The 19,389-nt window shown below is 40.8% G+C and overlaps 1 protein-coding gene and 1 long non-coding RNA gene across 3 annotated transcripts in view; one reads left to right on the forward strand and one right to left on the reverse strand.

Annotated features, from left to right (window-relative positions):
• PDE4B (phosphodiesterase 4B) overlaps positions 1-18,718 on the reverse strand; it is a 40,302-nt gene extending 21,584 nt beyond the window's left edge. Inside the window, exon 1 of the mRNA XM_008690765.2 lies at positions 18,166-18,718. Within this exon, the coding sequence (XP_008688987.2) occupies positions 18,166-18,396 (231 nt within the window). The 5' untranslated portion in view covers positions 18,397-18,718. The remainder of the gene's footprint in view (positions 1-18,165) is intronic.
• Positions 10,505-17,574, forward strand: LOC103663043. Of its 2 annotated transcripts, none has more exons than XR_005834143.1 (3): positions 10,505-15,234; positions 15,469-15,531; positions 16,259-17,574. It is a non-coding gene; the product is annotated as an uncharacterized LOC103663043 (long non-coding RNA). The 2 variants fall into 2 exon arrangements; XR_005834144.1 differs by having other exon boundaries at positions 15,472-15,531.
• Positions 18,719-19,389: the final 671 nt, after the last annotated feature.

Below are 19,389 nucleotides of genomic sequence, written 5' to 3' on the forward strand. Positions count from 1 at the left end.
AGGAGCGGGTAGAAATTCAATAATTAAAGGCTAGGGAGGGGAAGACTTGTCTCTTTCCTTTCCTTCTATGACTTCCCATGGCCACAAAAATCCTGTTGGGGAACACTGTCATTCAGTCCCAACGTGGGAGCAGGGGAAGTGGCTCTCAGCTACAGCGCTGAGAAGGAGCCAAATTCCTCACCTTTCCTGCATTGATTACAGGAGGAGAAAGCTATGTAAGTAGTGACAGATGAATACCACCTCCCTCCTTCTCACGCTTAAAATTGCTCTATGGGTCTTTCGCTACGGGCACGGCAATGCCACCAAAAAGCCAGGTCATCCTAAGGTAACCATAAAGCATTTAACATGATGAGGTAGGCATAGGGAGGTCACTCAGGGTCAGAAACTGACCCAATCCTAAAATGCTGCTTAGCAACAACGTTGGTTTTCTTCCTCCATAAGGGAGGGCCCAACCACACTGACTAAGGCCATCACTGCTCTCATCAAAAGGCATTTATGAAGGGCCCACTTATGTTGGGCTCAGTATAAACCAAGAAAGGCAGCAGACAGGAGCATCGTTTGCATTCTAGTAAATGTAGAAGACCATCAGTATGATTAGTGCTGGCCTGTGTGATGAGACACATCAAGGGATGGAGCAGACAGGAACTGTGCTTGAGGTTAAGGCAAAGGGGACAGCTGGGAAACTTGGTTTAGTTGGGTTTTCAGGGTCAGACCCCATATGAGAACTGTTCCTGTTGAGCCAGAGTTAGCCACAATGTAGTTGACAAATCCTGACTGTCACTGTCAGCTCTCACCAACAGCCCCGTGAAGTCACTTCACCTCTCATACATAACATGAAAATGATGCATGGTTTTCAGCTCTCAACCTTTCAGTCTGAACCTGTCATGATTCTATGACAAGTTCCGCGGCTGTCTCCTGTAGACTGGACACAGTACACCAGCAACTGATATTTCCCAGAAAACAAAACTCTCTCAATACTACTGAGAAAAACAACCCAAATTGGAAACGCTTCAGCCTGTAAGAATAAGTCACCAACAATGGAAAAGAAGCATTTATTAATGCCTCCAGAGTGTGATATTCCAAGACTCTTGCAATCTCCCTGTCTACTTATCAGGTTGGGTGTTCAGTCTAAATAGGAAAGTAAAATAGCTCCTAAGTGAAACCGTGACACCGTGTCCCAAGCAGTTACAGGACTGAAAGGGAATGGACATTTTTTATTTTGTCAAATGCAGTAGAGAAATCCACAAAGAGAAGCACACTATTTCAAAGATAAATGTTGTCTTTACTACCTAACGTACACAGATCCTATTTTTCTGTTAAGAATCTGCCTTCACAAGAAGATCCTGTTAGAGCCTACCTAGAAATAATGTCCCCAGAGGAAATGGCCAAAGCCCTTTTTGAGTACAGACGAGCAAAGTTTGTGAATGGACCCTTAGTAACACAAATTCCTCCACTGCTTCCTTAAGCTTATGCCTGCCACTAGACTTGCGAACACTGTTAGAAATTGCAGCTCCTTTTTGAAAATGGAAAAAGATATCATTCTCTATAAATGTTGTAATCTTGCTTGCCTCGAACACATCTTTCTATAAAATCACACGTGAATGTCTCTGGATAGGCTACCTTTAATAGTGGGAAGTTATTTAAAATATATAGTAGCAAACCTGAAATTCAATTACACTTGATACGAACATGTGGTTTTATGGCTTCGATTTTTCTTTACCTTCAGTGCTACATACAGAGATTATTTTCTTCGGAGCCAGTTTTTTTGGTTTGTTTTTTGTTTTTGTGACAGGACGGAACACTTCATCATTTTTCTAGCTTTCTCATGAGAGGACTGGTTTGAGCTTTGTGCAAAGATTCACAAGGCACTTAGGAGCTCTCTTGGTAAAAAGGTCTTAGCTACACTAACCGCACAGGAGACAGAGTAGAAGGATCTCAGAGATTCATCCCAGTTCTAAAACTTGGGGGTTTTATGTTTCTAAGAATAAAACAATAAAATAAAAGAGTAATCATATGAGGGGCTAGTATCAAGCACGTAGAAGAGCTACTTTTAAGACTCATCTGGGCTTGGGAGGGGGTGACCTGCATGTCACCGAGGAGTGAATCTTTAGTGACCAATGTATCTTTAGCTGATCAAAGCTAGATAAACAGACACCTTCTTCTCATTGATAACCTCATGCTGAAGTCAGTAGGTGAAAACCGTGTGGAGAAAAAAAAAAAAAAGAAAGAAAGGAAAAAAAAAAAAAAGGAGCCAAAGAGAGGAAGAGCGCTCCAGCAGTTACCCTTGTGGGTGGCCGTCTACGCAGGAGCCCATCTGTGAGACAGGCGCCTTATTGTGTGGGACCTTCCTGTTTTCGCAGTATGAAACAACTGCCCAAGTCATTAAAGTCACAATGACTTTATTAGGGACTGCATTTTGACTCATATTTTACACTTTGTTAGTCACAACTTAATCAGAATTCCTGGGCATCAGGAAAGCAAAGGGACTGAAAATTCTTCCTCAGAATGCTAGTGGTGGTAGAGGGAGTTACAAGGGCTCAGGGCAACGTGCACGTCAGGAAGGCTCGTCTCTGTCTCAGTTTTGGCACGAACTCCGTGTATGATCTTGGGTAAGATAAACTGACTTTGGGGGGCTCAGGTTGTTTTTAGTGATGGGCACAGTTTCTTTAGCTATAAAATGGCTAATTTCGAAGGTTCTTTCTGATTCCAAAACATTGCTTCTTTCATACCCTTATTTTCACATGGAAAGAAGACCCGCAGACGTGAAGACCTCTAATTGCTAAGCACCTTTGCAGAACCTGATGTAAACAAAAACACCAGGGATATACTGTGCTTTCTCTAGAACCCTTTATCAAACTCATGATTTCCACAACTCTTAGCATTTCAGATCATCTGACAGTGAGCGTCCCATCTCTTGTCTCCTTTTGATCTTTCCTTATCTACCATCTGTTTGAAACTTGATGTCACAGTTGCGTTAATGACCTTTTTCTCTTATTTGAGAGGAAGATGAAATTGAACTGAGTGAGTTGGTAACAGGATTCAGGATAGAAGAACTCGTTATCCATTAACATCTACTCCACTAGAAACCAGAGTTCCATGGTGCGCCATCCCAGAAAAGAAGGTCTGCTTTGTGCCTATCGGGAGCATACCGTTGATACACCAGGGAATAAAGTTAGCTCATTCTAACTGTCCATGTGCCACATCAGAACAAAATTCATCTAAGCACACCAGAATGGAATGATTCTCTTCTTAACTGCCCAGTGATGCAGAAATGCACAACAAACAGAGAATGAAAACAAGCACGAACGTCTCTGGCATATTCTGCAACAAAACATTGGTATTTATGATGAAGCTAAAATTGAATAAACTCCCCTTGCTGCTTAAAGGACAAGTATCTGCTCCGGTGACATTTTAAAAGTCAAAAGAGGGACAGACCATTACGGCTTTCATACACAGAACTGAAAAACAAAACAAAACAAAACAACCTCAAAAGAATCGAAACACAACACTCTACAACTTGATAGTAGGTCTCCAACAGCCCTCAAAATTATTAGCTGTTTCTTCCTACCGATCTGCGGTCCATTTTTCTTGGAATTTCTGAAACTTTTCAAGAGGAGATATGGCACACATTACGGGGACACTAAAAAATTGACCTCTCCTACACCCTAACGAATTCCCTTAAGAATGTTTAGAGACACTTCTCATGACTTAACATTCCCTTAATTCCGAAAGTTGCTGCAGTGACACAATTAAATAGACAAAAGGCAGTAGTATATTTATACCCAAAGACATATTTAAATTTTAGACAAACAACAGTTTTTTTTTTTTAGTATAAATGTGTTCTAGATATTTCACGTCCCAAATACTCCCTAAAGAGACTGGATTTCAAAATGCTATACTCATATCGTGTCAGGTTTAGAAGTATTATATATTTTTAGATAATTGAAAATGTTCAAACTTGTACTTTTTCACAGAGGTCTTCCCTTCTGGTGAGAAACACAGCAACACTGCATCTGTTACCAGAGCTTCACAATATCATTTTACGTATTTGAGCCTTTTCTTTTAATCTGGCTGTTAATAGAAATGGACCAAAAAAAAAAAAAAAAAAGAGGTATGTTGGCAAATCTGGGGTGCTGGCCTGACAAAGCCAGCAAGGCCTTTCTTCAGCAGATGACATAAATCGTTGCAGCAACTGAGAAAAAGCAAGGGATCGAGGCACACTATTTAGTTACCCTATTGTTTTTGCATTTAAGCGATCTATAATTTTTTTCTGTGCATAACGGCTAATATTTAATCTTAAGCTTCTAAAGCCAGTTCTAGGGCCATGGGGTGTTAATGTGATTCCAAACCAGATGACAAAGGTTTCTGTTGAACCACTTCACGGCCAGAAGGTCTACAACTTATTATAATTTTAAAATTAGAAATCTTACCATGCATCAGACCCATAGACCATCCAGTCTAGTACCCTCTATTAACTAGCAGAAAACAAGACCTTTGCCTCAAGACCTTCATATCTGACTTGAAAGCCACTGACGCAGAACAGAAAAATCACCCCCCAAACATGTGCTTTCTTTTCATAACCCCATAAGCTTTGGTCATGATTCTCTTTAAAACCGATTTTCAGTTTTATTCTGTAACATCTCCTGGGTTGTTTACAATTCTGCACTCAGTATTACCTTATTAGAATTCTCAATATTTTTGCAGCCACAGAAATCTACCATAGCTTGTTTTTGAGATTACTACTCTACCCCTTTAAATACAGCATGTGACATGTATTGTGTTTAATATTAATTATATTGATTTCTACTAACTATGTTCACATTCCCTTTGAGATAAAAGATAACGTGGTGCTTCAAAGCCTGCTGTGGAAATCACTATTTCTGGATTAACAGTTTCCCAGGGCTGGAAATTTATAAGATCAACCCCAGGAACCATCTAATAAATAAAGGAAACCCACGGGCTACATAGACATATCATTTGATTCCCTGAAAAATTACGTGTTCTCTCTTTTGGCATTCTGATAATCCCTACACTAGACTATGCACTTGCAAACTGAGAAGAATCTGCCACATGGTGGAGGCTAGAATATATTTTTAAACTATAAAGGATGAAAATAGTGGTCTTATCTAATTTTATTCTATTAAAAAATTGCATTGTGTATCTCATTTTCTTATTGTTAGCTACCACAATTTAAACTAGATGGATGAGTGCTCTGTACAACAGTGCACCTCGAGACGTATAGTTTGTCGGTTCATGGAAGGCTTATAAGAGTAGTTTCAGAGTTGGAGGTAGAGGTCATACATGAAGCAGAGGGGGTTCTGGTTATAGTTGGCCTGCCCGGGGAGATCTAACAGCATAAAGAGGACTCTAACAGCAAACTCACCATCATACGAACATGCCATCAGATCAGGTGAGCATCCAGTTCAGTCTGGAAATAAACTACTAGTCTGAGAAACTTGGCAAGTCATTGAGCCTCTCAGAGACTGTTTTTCCAACTTTAAAATGGGAAGGTTAGAAATAATATATGTAAAGGAACTGGCAAAGTGTCTGTAGCACCTGTCCTTCATGCCACAGGATTTATACTTGAAGCTGATGTTTTATTTCTCAGTTTTGTCTCTGAATTTAATTTAATTTAGTGGGGGGGAGCAGAGAGAGAGACAGAATCTCAAGCAGGTTTCACTCCCAGTGAGGAGCCGTTGCAGGGCTCGATCTCATGACCCTGAGATCATGACCTGAGCAGAAATCAAGGGTCAGATGCTCAACTGACTGAGCCACCCAGGGGTCCCAGTTTTGTCTCTGATTTTTAAAAGGTACAGTTTTCAGGTGGGTTTGCATTTGGGTGGAGCTTTCAGCTGGCTCTCTGGCATCTAAACTCTTCTTGTAGTTGACAGTAGCTGGTATAATTAACTACAGAATTCCCACAATAAGCTACTGCAGGTGTGACGCAGTCCTATGTCATTCTGATTACATGACACATGAGTTACTCACAGAAGTTCTGGCTCTCTGGTTGACATTTAAATTATTCACTAGTCTAAGGAGTGTAAACCAGAATTGCCAGGAAGATAGATGAAGCCCGTCAAATGAAGCCATAACTCAAAACGGCCTGGTGTTAAAACTGTATCATTAAAAAAAAAAAAAAAAGAGCCTATTCTGACATGTCTTGCTGTTGCTAACTCTATCCACTCATGATTCCATGACTTAGCCAATTTCCTCAAATTAAGAGACTAAAAGACTTTGGAACTGTTCATGTACTAACCAAAGCCATGAGTGGCCACGAGTTGCCTGACGTAAGGATAACTGCACCAAGTATTCATTTTGCTCAGATTGCCACAGCTGAGGTCAGTCCAGTAACACATCTGAATTAATTGAATGGGAGAACAGTGAGAGGAGTATCAGCAATATGTCAGGAACAAAAAATATAACCAGACAATGACAGAAGGACTCAACGGCTACACTCCAGACACAACAGACATGTAGAGTGGCTGAGTTTCAGACACAGCACGTGTTCATACGCATGCTCCCAGCTGAGCGTGCATGGCCAGTCTCCGAAGGGCTTAGATCCTTGGCCACAGGATGCAGACTCTCCAAGAGAAAGGTAAATCAAATGCCCCAATGCTGGACCAAACAACACCCACAATGTGCTTCACATTTCTGTTCACAAGGAAAGAGCATTTGACCCTGATGACTTTTTTCTTCATTATCTGACTTTGAATTTGGGAGAAGGCTCAGGAGCAAGCATCTGCAGCTTCTGAGGGTACTTGAAGATTCACTGTAAACCAGACGAGAGTTTCTCATTCAGCTGGACAATTAGAAAAATGAACTGGGCATGGCACACACCTGCACGTGGCACGGTGTAGTGCAACAGGGAACAGGATTCCTGGGTTCTAATGAGTTTGTGGCTAACAACATCATTGGTTCTGGACGAATTAGATTATATTTCGGAGCCTTACGCAAGGGATATTTATTTGAATGACTACCATGTGTCTAGAGCTCTTTTAAACGCTGGGGACTACTATAACGAACAAGGTAGACACAATTCATGTCTCCGTAACTTTACAGTCTAAGGGAGGAGATGAGTAAAAACCAAGTTCCACAACAGAAAATCAAAATCATAAATTGTGATAGCCGATTGTAAAACCGGCAAGGTACTGGGTTAGGATAATTAGAGAAGTTCTCTCCGAAGAGATAACATCTAAACTGAGGCCTGAAAAAAAGAAGGGACTTTGATTGAGCTCCAGCTTTCAAAGTCTGTGATTATATGATTTGTTACCAAATCATATAAGAATATACTAAATAACCTTGTGGATTTCCCTTTAATTTTGATTCTTAAATCATTTGACTTTGGAGCAAAAAGAGCAAGGTCTGATTCTAGGGCATCAGCAGTGAGTAGCGGACGGGCTTGGCCAAATCAGTGCTATCCCTTGCCTCCTGCTTCACACTGAAAAGGGGGATGTAGTAATACTTTCCTCCTGGTGAGCATCAGAATGAGATCACGCAGGGAGAGCTCTGTGTAAGCAGGAAAGCCCTCTTCAGGTATGTTTCCTTACCTTGCTACCTTGGATCTGGCAACACAAAACTAACAAACAGCTATACAATTGAAGAAAGTGGTCCTTTATTTAATGCCCTATCCCAGGACCACAGGGAACTTTGAGAGCAAATAAGCTTTACAGTGAAGAAAAGGACCTTAAAAAACTAATGTTCCCTCAGGCAGAATCAGAGTTCTCTGGGCAATGCAGTCCTGGATCACAGGGCTAGATCTGAAAAGCAGTGATCAAAACAGAAAAATCTTTCCTGAGTTCTTCCTCACTGATGTCTCCTCGTCTTTTATTACCTTTATGAAAAAGGGATCGTATTTTACTCACTTTAACCCAATACATTCTCTCGCTTTAAAGAAAAAGAACCCATTCCTGTCCAGGGGTAGATGTTTTTATTTATTTTTGGTAAAGCTCTCTTATTTTAGGATTTACTAAGGGCTCTGAAGCGTGTTTCTTGAAAAGCAACGTATGGCCTTTCTTAGTTTGAAAATTGTTCTATGCCCCATCTACAATGCAGCATTGGACAATGACCTTATCTTCATACAGAAGGAGAGTATTAACAAAATAGTATTTTTAATTATTGTAATCAAAATTAGATAAATTCTTTGAAATTAAATTATACTGATTTAAAAATATTTTAAAAATCATACTGGTAAACCCTATGAGATATTATCAGGGAATCTTCCATGCAATGGGTAAGAAAGATGCAAATGAATTTTGTGCAACTAGATCCTGAATGTGTTAAAATACAGCAGGGAAAAATTCAGTGACAGCTCACGCTGTCATAAACATAAATGATGTACTGGACTTGGCCAGGTAAATGTAGATATATTTAAATCATTCTGACTCAGTTACAGAGTGGAGCTGGCAATAGCAATCAAACGGACAGGGGCTCAGGCAGGGAGGGCACTGTGGCCTCTCAGCTGGGTAGGTGGGTAGCCTCTGGCTGGCTAACCTGACCTGTCTGGGCTATGAGTGGACCATCTAGAGCAGAGGTTGGAGACTATTCATTAGTGATCTATCAGAGTCCCTAGGTTCTCACAATCAAATGGGTGTGCAAGAGTATACCAGAAATTCATATTACCACTGGATAGTCTAAGCATGTGCCATGAATTTAAATTTTTTGAAAACACTAAAAAATATTTCCATCTTTAATATCATGCTGTGCCCAGTAGTGAGGTCATTACCTGTCCTAGTATCCATCAAAATTCCTCATGTCAACACATTTCTTAAACGACCAACTCAAGAAGAATTTCAGAGACCTTTTTAGAATAGATAAACCCCAAATCAACTACCAGCAACAGACAAAAACCTTCATTTGTTTTTTGCTATTCTCCTGACCATTAGACAGAAATAGAGCTATGACTCTGACACTTTTTAGTCCTACTACTATGAACATACATGGAGTCTCAAAAAATCCAAGACACGACTGCAGGCCTCAAGAGCTTTCCATCTGGAGTAGACATAAATAAAACCTCAGAGAACTAAAATATTAGCTATGATATTAACCAATAAGCTAGGTAAGAAAATGAATTATGAAAATCTGATCAAAGTCAGAGTACCTAAGTCAAGGTTTCAAAAAAAGAAAGCCAAGAAGTGTGGCATACCGGGAGTAGGTTCATAGCATAGGCCTGATGATGTTTTGAGCCGAGGGAAGTCTTAAGGCAATGGTATGGCAAGAGAGGGTAAAGGTCTGTATTTCTTCATTCTCAAGTTATCATAAAACTCTTACTTATATTCCTAAGCCAGGTTTTCAATAGGTCTTCTGACATCAAGGGAAGAGAGGAAGTTGGAAGTCCACCATTTGGCCAATAGGACCTACTACACCTTGAGTATCATTTCAAATACTCAAGGATAAAAATGTTAATCCTGGCTACTTTTGTAAAATGAGATTTTCTTTCCTGATAGTATACATATATATAGTTTGATGATATATACACATATTTTAATTTAGAAATAAAACAGTAAAAAGTGGGAAAAAAAAGAAAAACCCAGCAATGCCAAAGGCATTTAAAGTAATCCATTCCAATGATTTCCTTCTGGATTTTGAGCACACAAGTTTCCTAAATTAGTTCTCTTTACTTGAAGTGGCTAAGACATGTATAGCTTTTACTCAAGAAAAGTAATAAGAAGGACAATGAGAAAGAAGGTTAAAAATCAATGCAACTGACAGAGGGACCGTCCTATGTCTTTCTTAAGTGTAATCAGGCTTTTGCTGAAGATGAACAGCAAACTAGATTTGTAATCGTACCTGTATTTTACTACCTTCATCTTCCACTGATTAACCTTGCAACTCTGCAGAAGTCATGTCATAATGAAATTATATTTCATTTAGATGGTGTTTTATATTTTACAGAGATCTTTGGAATACATGAGATATTTAATCCTCAGCTTTTATCATCCTCATCTATAAAACAAGGTCTTCAAATCAAGGATATCTACGGTTCCCTATTGGGTTTAAAGTTCTAGGATTTTGTTTAATGCAGCCATGTGAGACTATAACTGGAAAGAATATATTTCAATCTTTTTCTGGCTTGATTTATCAATTTTCGCCATCCTTACTGACCAAAGACATTACATAGTCTCCAAATTACCACTGCACTCTGCCCTGTCTGATGAGCTTTATAGATGGCTGAGTTGGAAAGGTATTTTTATTTAACGATAACTTCTTACTGTTTTCTTTTCCAAAATAAGTTACTAAAATTTACCTTTTCAGATAGCAAGTGACAAAAACTCTTGTCCTGAATCTACATTTTTTAATCACTTAATCACTTTTATGACCGGTATCTGTACTCAAATTTCATTTTCACAGTTGCTGAAGGTTATAACATCGTGCACTGTGCTGCTAACAAAGGCTGAAAGGAACTTTAAAGTTTTTAAGGAACATTTCCAAGACTGCCATATTTTGAACAGCTACAAAATATAAAGAAGTGAAACTGAGCCACGAAGATGAAATTTATTTTCAATAAATTCACTAAACTTCCATTTCCGAAGGCTTTAGGTTTCAAAGGTGGTACATTTTTAAACTGCACGTAATTAGCAGAAGGAACCACAGGATTGATGAGCAGGAACGCCTGATTTGCAGCCTTTAAACGCGGCTTCATAAAGAGAAAAAGACTATCAGGTACTTCTTAAAGAGAAGAAGATTATCAGGCACTTCCCAAAACAGAAACAAAAGAAACAGAAGTTTTACTGTCTTCTTCATTTCTAAATAACTTAACAGTCCTTTCTTTGTGGAAACACTTGGCTACTTTAAAGTAAATCAAACAAAGGAAGTTACAGTAAAATATCCAGGAGACTAAACAGTTTGGCACCAGTTGAGGGAAACATCACGTACAAATGGGCAAGACAGAGAGGGCTGGCAGGTCCCTGAAAAATGCTAAAGTGGAGGGATGTGCTGAGACGCACATCCACTGTTGGCACGCTGCCTTCTGGAGTGTGAAATCTATTGACTGTGGCACAAGTCTGCCCTCGGAGCTTTGGTTTGGTCAGTCCTGGCTTCCAGAAAGCTGATGTATCTACCCTTGCTGAGCACACTGTCACTCAGGAGTCAAATTTTGGGAAGAAGAGCACAAGGCTAAGCTCCGCCCTTGGGTTTTCTTTCATAGATAGGAATGGCATCGATTTTGGAAGCCTTTTAGATTAGGACACATTCAAAAAGAAAAATAAAAGACAAGAAAGAAGTATAAAAAAATGTGAAACAGACGTTTACTCCATGAAAATACTGTAACTCTATTTTTTACAACTAGTGTTCCGGATTTCTATTTGATACTCCAAACTTAGTTGTCTGATTTTTTTTTTTTCCATATGGAGAGAAAGGCTCCCCTTAAAATGATTTATTTATCAGATTTTGATAATACAATCTTGTCTTCCCAGCTAGTCAGGGGTGCAATGATCAAAGGTAACGTGCCCTGACTTCACTCCTATTGATCACTCGGGGACTTCCAAGTGAACTGGCAGAAAGACTGGGGTGAATGGATTAGAACTCAATGAAGGAAATGGTTCTGAAAATACCAATGAAGAAATATTTAACTTAAGCAAAACAGATTAAAAATCAAACTTATTACAAAACACTAAACTTTCAAAATCTTTGATTTGTTAAGTTTTCAAAGAGCAGAACTTAGAACATGCAATTACACTCTCAATAATACAACTTATTTTATCATAGAAAGAGTAACTGAAATAATGCCAGATAAACAAACAGCTTAATCCTCTCTTTCTTCTTTGTTGGAAGACAAAGTCTAATGCAGACAGTCAGTATCTTACCTCTAGGAAATTTCCCTGTATTAATTATTGCTACTGAAGCATCGCTCCTCTGTTTCATGGTCTTGGGGCATGTATTAGAAAGGATGTAATATATGACGAAATTACTCCAACTTTTTGGATGATAATTTTCAGAAAAAGAATAGCCTCTCTCCATTTTCTTTTTATGTTGGGGAGGGAGGTAAAAAGGGAATTGGGGGGGGGTTGGTTGTCTTTTAAACAAAACTTCACTGTCTTCTCTTAGGCCATGTTAGAGAATTTAGGGGAACAAATAGATCTTGAATTTAGCAAAGGGGTCCACTAGAAGCAGCAGATTAGTTTAATAGTTATTTACATTTTGATGAGTGCTTTACAACCATCTTCTATAGCTATGGTTATTCTCCTCCCTCTTATCTGTTAACGGACACTGCTTCCCAGCTGGGACAACTGAGTTTAAGGTTATTAATGGCTGGCCTAGAGGTCCAGAATATGGTAATTGCAGATTACGATTCTGAACCAGACCTAAACAAGCAATGACGGCCAGAGTTAGAAGAATAAGACCTCCCAGAAATGAAAAATTCCCTTGTAAGAGTTATTAAATACCTCTCTAGATTTATCTGTCCCACTGGGATCACTGATGGTGAGTCAGATGGCCCTGGGTGTGAATCCTGTTCTCTTCTTTACCTTAGGCAATGTAATTCAACTCTTTAAACCTCATTTTACTGTAAAATGGAGATAATAACAGTATGTATTTCCAAGGGTTGCTGGGAGTAATAATGACAGAATGTAGTTCAGGGGCTTAGCACCCTGTCTGCACAGATACTAGACACCTGTAAAAGTAGTTTGGCTGCCGACTCTTACTGTCCCAACAATAAATGCAAGAGCTGCAGGAGACCATGGACACAGTCTTCTCCAACTATTTTGTTTTGTGGATAAAGAAAGGCAAAGATTCCAAATGAATTAACTGTTTAAGATAATATTTCTAAATGGAAGCAGAGCTAGACTTCAAACTCATGTCTTCTACCTAGGCTCTTTTCCCTTTGCTGCCTCCAGTTCTATATAAATCTGAGGGTGAAGAGAGAAAAGTTGGATTGAAAATGTTCAAGTGCCCCACCAGGCTGTCAGAACTGATTTTCTTCCTATTCTTCCCTTGAATCCAGCTCACCTCTAACACATGTGGGGCCACATACGTACGTCTGAATAAAGATCTGAATCGAGCTACCTCCAATACTCCTGCCTCAACAGACGTCCCTGCCTAGCAGCTGGAAGGCCAGCATGAAATACGAATTCTTGAATTCCTTGATTATGGCAGTGCATGGGGACCTAGCTGGGACCGTGCCCTGTCCCATTTCTTCCTCAAGGAACTCATGGGCAGGCCTTCGTACATCCTCTGCCACCAGCTGCCTGTCCAAGCTCCTCTCACACACTTCTTCCAAGCCCAACTTCTGCCTCTTGGCTGCTTTGGGGGCCTAAGGGTGTAAATTCCTGCAGCACATCCAGGAAAGCGGCCTGTACAGGCCCTGGAACAGGGTTCAGAACCACTGGGCAGAGAATGTAGGGGGTCCAGTGGATGCAGTCTTGTCTGGAGCAGGCACCAGAGCTGCTCCTCGGCCCCACCGGCTCCCCACCTCCTGGAGCAAAGAGCAGCTGGAGGAAGACCAGGCTAGGCCTCTCTTAAAGCAAAGGGTCCTGGAAAAGGACCGTCTTGCCCTCAGGGTGGGAATGCTCTAGTCGTATCATATAATTTGGGGCAAAAGTAGAAGTGATCCCCTCCAGTGATTGGTCACCTGCCTATCATCTTCCCGGCATAGCTCTGAGATGAATGTGTTGGCCAAGAAGATCTATTTTTTTTTTGGTTCTGCTGAATCTGACATTTCCCATACTTATTGATTATTCAGTTAGGTAGAAAATGACTCGCCCAAGTGCAGGGCAAACAGCCTGTCACGGTCACATTCCAGTATCAAGCAGCTTGAGTCCCAAGTGGCTCCAGGCTGGTAGAATTACATGCGTTTATTCCTTCCCACCCACGAGCACAGGCAATTATTTGACTTTACTTTCAATACACCGGTACAGACACACCAGAAGAACCGGAAAAATAAACCTGTGTAGCCAGAAGGACTCACTTCCCCTGTGATGGTATCTGCAGCTGACTCCATGGTACCTTCAAAGCAAAAGGACCTTCTATCTCCCGTTCTTATCTTACAGATTTCCTTCGCAAACATGGACTGAAGTGCTAGGTCCTGAGGCTTCATTCTAAAGAGACTACTGATATTATGCAGGACTGCTCTTTTCAACAATGAAACATCCATTTTCACAGACAGAGCCCCAAACCTTTGTCCTCCACATAAAACAGCCCCAGGGCAAAGCCAGTCAAGAAAGAACAGGAGAATGGAGAGTGTTGGTGGGGAAGTCAGGATAGTGACAAGTTGCGTGAAGATAGCTCCTTGCTGCATACCACAGGCTGTTCTTCTTTTGAAAACCTTCCACATGCTGGGCACAAATGACCCCTTTGACACTTTCTCCTGAAAAGTTGAGGCGAGAGACTCTGTTTCTCAGTAAAAGCTCCCTGTCCTTGTCAGTCACAACTACGCCTCACTAGGATTGTTTTGTAGCCTGTGCTGGTCCTTCCTCAGTCACTGTTGTTGCAACTCTGTACTTTTCTGACTGAGTCTGTCAGGAAGGAGACAGGAAATTCTAGTCACCCGCACAGCAGCTGCGCCATTCCTCCTATCCTCCTCCAATGACGTCGGTTGGCTTTGGTGACACGAGGTCAGGAACTGAGCCACAGTGAAGGTCAGGAAGATAGGTCAGTGTTTATGCCGTTGTTGGGCTGGGGACCCTGCTGAGGCTATTCGCTTTCTTCCTTGCTATACTGTTTCTCTTTCCGTTCCTCTTTTTATAACGCAGAGCCAAAGCATCCTGTTTTGAAAACATCTGACTGTTTTGCCACCGAGGAACTCATGCTCTGATGCACTTCGCTGAAGTGTAAGACAATTCTTCTAATTCAGGAGGCGATAAAAGTCGAAACAAAAATTAATGAACAAGTCTAAGAAGCCAATCTGTCGTTACAGAAAACAGTTCTAACACGTCTAACTGAACTTGGACTGCTGGCAGAAGGTTCACTCGACATCCTTTTCATCTTGCAAAACAGTGTCATTGCCTCGTAAAACTGCTTATTTCGTCTTGTAATTCTTGGGGAAAAATAACCTACTATATTCACCCACCCGGCTACGTCTTTCTCTATAATCCTGGAATTCCACCTGGCCTGTGGCCAGCATTCAGAGATGAGGGAAATTGGGGCCAAGGAGGAGACTACGTTTCTATAGGTCACAGAAACAGTTCCTTATCTCTCAGGCTCTGAAACATACTTGGGAAAACCAGTCATAATCTTTGAGTCATAATTTTCTTCAAAATATAAAAGGACTGAGAAAAACAACAAACACACAACCCTACCCAGGTGAGGTAAATATGAAAGACTGCTTGCTTGTCCTCCACTGGGCACAGTCAACTCTCTACCACTCACAAGTTCCCAAACACCCCCCACGTAAAGCACTGGCTTTCCCATCACCACTGCTGAGTAGGTAAAAACTCAGTAAATCACTTAGCTGATCAAACCTAAGGGCATATATTTTTGCAAAGATGTAGCGGATGCTATTACAAAGCCATCATTTATTGAATCTTTACTACCCAGCAGGTGCCTTGTGGAGTGTTTCAGATGCATTATCTCATTTAATCTTCACGGTGACCCAGTAAGGTAGGTACCATTTTTATCCCTGTATTCCAGATAAGTAAATTAAGTCTTAGAACAGTCATGTAAGTTAGCCGAGGTCAAATAGCTAGTAAATGCTAGAGATAGGATTTGAAGCATGATCTTTTGACTCCAGAGCCCATGCTTTTCACATACTTCCTGTATAGAACGTCTTCAGACTCACTTCCGAGTCTGTAACTCAGAGATTTGCCATGGCTGTTTTGTTCAGTGAGGGGAAGCAAAAGCTTAGATACAACTAAATACACAGTGATGATGATGACGATGATGACGATGATGACGATGATGATGACATTTTTGAACAGTGACTTGGATGGAATGTTCAAATAATTTCAACAACATTTGAAATTAAATGTGGGACTTTATTTTTACCACACATCAAATGTAGCTGATATAGATCCATTTCTTTTTGGTGGCCACCAGAATATTCTTATTATGTCATATGTGCCACAGATTAAGCGTTACCTGAGACAATTATCTGCATAATCAAGATGGGGGGGACATGGTTGCTAAGTAAAAAAAGAAAAAGATCTTTTTACAAATGAAATTGACTTTCGCTGTTAGTTGAGCACTGGATAATTGCTTCGCCCTACAACCTTTCCACTGTAGATGTAGAAAATAGGTGCATGCCTTCTACTAAAGCTAACTGTGTCAGCATTAAGTTTACCCTTTCTTTAGGGTTAGCTCTATTCAACTTTCATTGCTTCCTGCACAGGACACCATAAAGGAGGAGCGGAAGCCTGAAGTGATTGGAATTCTCACCAGGACCTACACAGTCCTCGGTCTCAGAGCCTGATTGACCATTACACTGAACACGAGAAGTTTTTAAAGTAAATTTGCAAAACAGACGATGTATAATTTCAGTACTCCAGCCACAGACCTGGTTAGAATCTGTAGGGCATCAACACTCAAAATGAAAAATCATGACAATTTGCAGTTTCTCGGTGAGTATTCTTTTTCTCCCCTGGAGTTAGTTGGCTCCTTTATTTTAGCAACTCAAGAAGGAAGTTCAGCATGTCTTTTATGGCGAAACCTGATGAAAAACTACCCTTAAATATTGGATCCACATCTCATATGGGTATCAGTGCTCACAACACGCAGGAAATAGAGGATCTGTGAATGCTCCTCTGTAGGCTAAAGCATGTGTGAAAATCTTTCTACTCAGAACCCAGCGTGGTTTGGAGAAGTTACGCACTTAAGCCCTCCTCATGGGGAAGCAGTTGGTTGAGATTTACAACAGCCTGGAAAATCCCAGAATTTGGCTTTCAATTAAGAACTTCAGAAAAAAATCAGCAAAGAGTTAAATCTCAAAACTCTTCTTCTTTTTTCCAACTTGAATCTAAGCTAAAATGTGAGAAAGAGACTTAAATCATTTTTTGCCCTTTCATTAACCAATAAGTAGAGTAAGAAGAGTCTATCCCCCCACCTCTAGCCCCCTTCAAGACCTAAGGACACAATGCTCCCTCTGCTCGGATCCTTTCAGCAAGAGCCAGTAAGCCTTGATAGGAAGGTGATACTTTTAACCCCAGGAAAGAGGGAGGAGGGACACACATTCCCTAGTGAACCTCGTGCTGGAAAGGGCATGTTGGCAGGTGTGGAGCAAAATCTTTTCCTGGCCTCAGAACCATAAGACAGTAAGACAATACCTCAGGCTAGGATGACTGAGGATTCTTAAAATGTGTACTTAAAAAGGTACAGTGGTAAGGTTTTCCATTAAAAACAAAGCAGTACGTATATACATATATGCACGCACATCCTATATATATTTATAAAGTTAACATTCTCCAAGGGGGGGAAAACAAACGAAAAGCAACAACTCTCACTACATAAATTAGCACTCTAAATCCAGGCGTTAATTAAACAAATGATATAATGATAGACAATTAAAACTGTTCCACACTAAGTTTTGTCTGGGGATTGTAAACAAAACTATTTCTTTGCAGTACGGGTGGAACTTAATTTCAAATTATTCTACTTTGAAAAGCAGTGAACTTTTAGAAAATAACTTTCTTTTTTGGAGATAAAGTATATTCTTTCTTTCTTTCTTTCTTTCTTTCTTTCTTTCTTTCTTTCTTTCTTTATTTTAGGTCATGCCAGCATCACAAAAGAAATGTTAGAAAATCCCAGAATGTCCCTCTGCAAAGAATTTCAGAATTCATAAAACTTCAGAGCAGCCCATTCTCTCCACTGATATGTGGAGATCACTGTTATTTTCTTGTTCAAAAAAACATGTCTAACACCTGAATGCAGTGCAACGGGGGTTATCCATTTTACCCTATGAATTCATTCAGATTTTATCTTCCTGATAATTGTTTTTTAAAAAAGGATTTTCATTTGTACATGAATAAGATTTATAAGCACCTCTCCCCTTAAACATATTCCCAAACTACATCAATAACAACGAAGTTTGGTTTCTGAGAATTAAACCGTACTGAGGGTTATTTAACTTTTGCTGTAGCATCCAGATACAAGCAAAGTGTGGCACTTGGGGACAGAATCTTCTGAGGCAGGTCAGCAAACTCATTCCGACCGCCGGCGTCCTCGGGTGCCCCTCCGCCGCAGCCAGAGCCCAGGGGAGCCCAGGGGAGCGGGGGAGCTTTAATGAACACGCTCATCTCTTACCTTGTTCGAAGCCATCTCACTGACAGAGCGGTAGGTCTGGATGGTCTCTAGCTGGTCTAAGCACCAGTCCAATTCCTCCAGCGTCTCCATTGCTAATTTTTGATAAGATTCTTCTGCAAACAAACACACAGGCATGTAGTTAGGCTGGAGCGGCTGCAGGCTGTCCATAGCCGAGCCCCCGCTGCCGCCGCTGATTCCGGAGCTACTGAAGGTGGCCCCGTGCTCCTTCATTATTTGCGCGCCGACTCCTTCCTTCCAGCTCTCTCCACCAGGAGAACAAATCACCGCGGTGCTCTGCCTGGGACGGTTGGTGCCAAGTTTTCACCACCACCCCTCCTACCCACCCCCCCGCGGCGATGAGGTGTCCGCGATCTACCAAGAAACTTCCTCTGAGCAAGGAGGCGGGGAACCATCTCTTAGAAGCTCATCTGCATACATGTGTCCTAAAACTAAAGGCAGAAGCAGTGAGTTTTCTCAGGCTCTCTCTGCCTTAGTCATCCTGGGGCTCTTTAGGGTGCGTGATGTCATTTCTGAGTGTTTGCAGTCTGGAGGAGAAATGAGGAAAGCATTTTCTCATTTTGCTTTTCTTCTAAATGAAACACACAGTCAAAAGCTTGGAGGGGCGGCGGGGGGAGGGACGGTTACGTTGGAAGGCTAGGCAGTCATTCATTCCGGGGAACGTGTACATGTTGGAGTAACTTTTAACTCAGCAAACACTGACCCACACAAGCAAGAGGAGTAGACTACTCCTCCCCTCTTCTGAATCCCTCCTTTAAGTAAAGGCAAAATGAGGTTTCCCTGATAAGACGTAGGTCTAAGAGAAACTGGAGTTTTATAGGAACACATTTATTGGCCCCCAGTCGCAGCTCTTGTTATACTAAACAAAGCTAAAACTTCTCTTCTGCAACTGCCAGGATCACAGGGAAATGCTGAACCGGACTTTCAGGTGGAGCCAGATGTGAACACCACAGATTTTCACTTCGATTAAAGCCAGGGGCTCTCAAGACTTTCTGGAAATATTTCTTAGTGGTCCATTCAAAAAACACTGTTTTTAAGATCATGTTTTTTGCTGGTTAATAAAGCTCTTTCTGAATGGTCACAGCATGTCATTCCCTACCCAAACGTTTGTGAGTCGAATACTCAAGAGTATTGACTTAAGAACTCTATGCTAATAAACACTGAATTAGCTTTATAAATGCTGGATGAATGAATGATTCTATAGAC

This window comes from Ursus maritimus, unplaced genomic scaffold (assembly GCF_017311325.1).
Source record: "Ursus maritimus isolate PB19 unplaced genomic scaffold, ASM1731132v1 scaffold_12, whole genome shotgun sequence".
Taxonomy (NCBI): domain Eukaryota; kingdom Metazoa; phylum Chordata; class Mammalia; order Carnivora; family Ursidae; genus Ursus; species Ursus maritimus.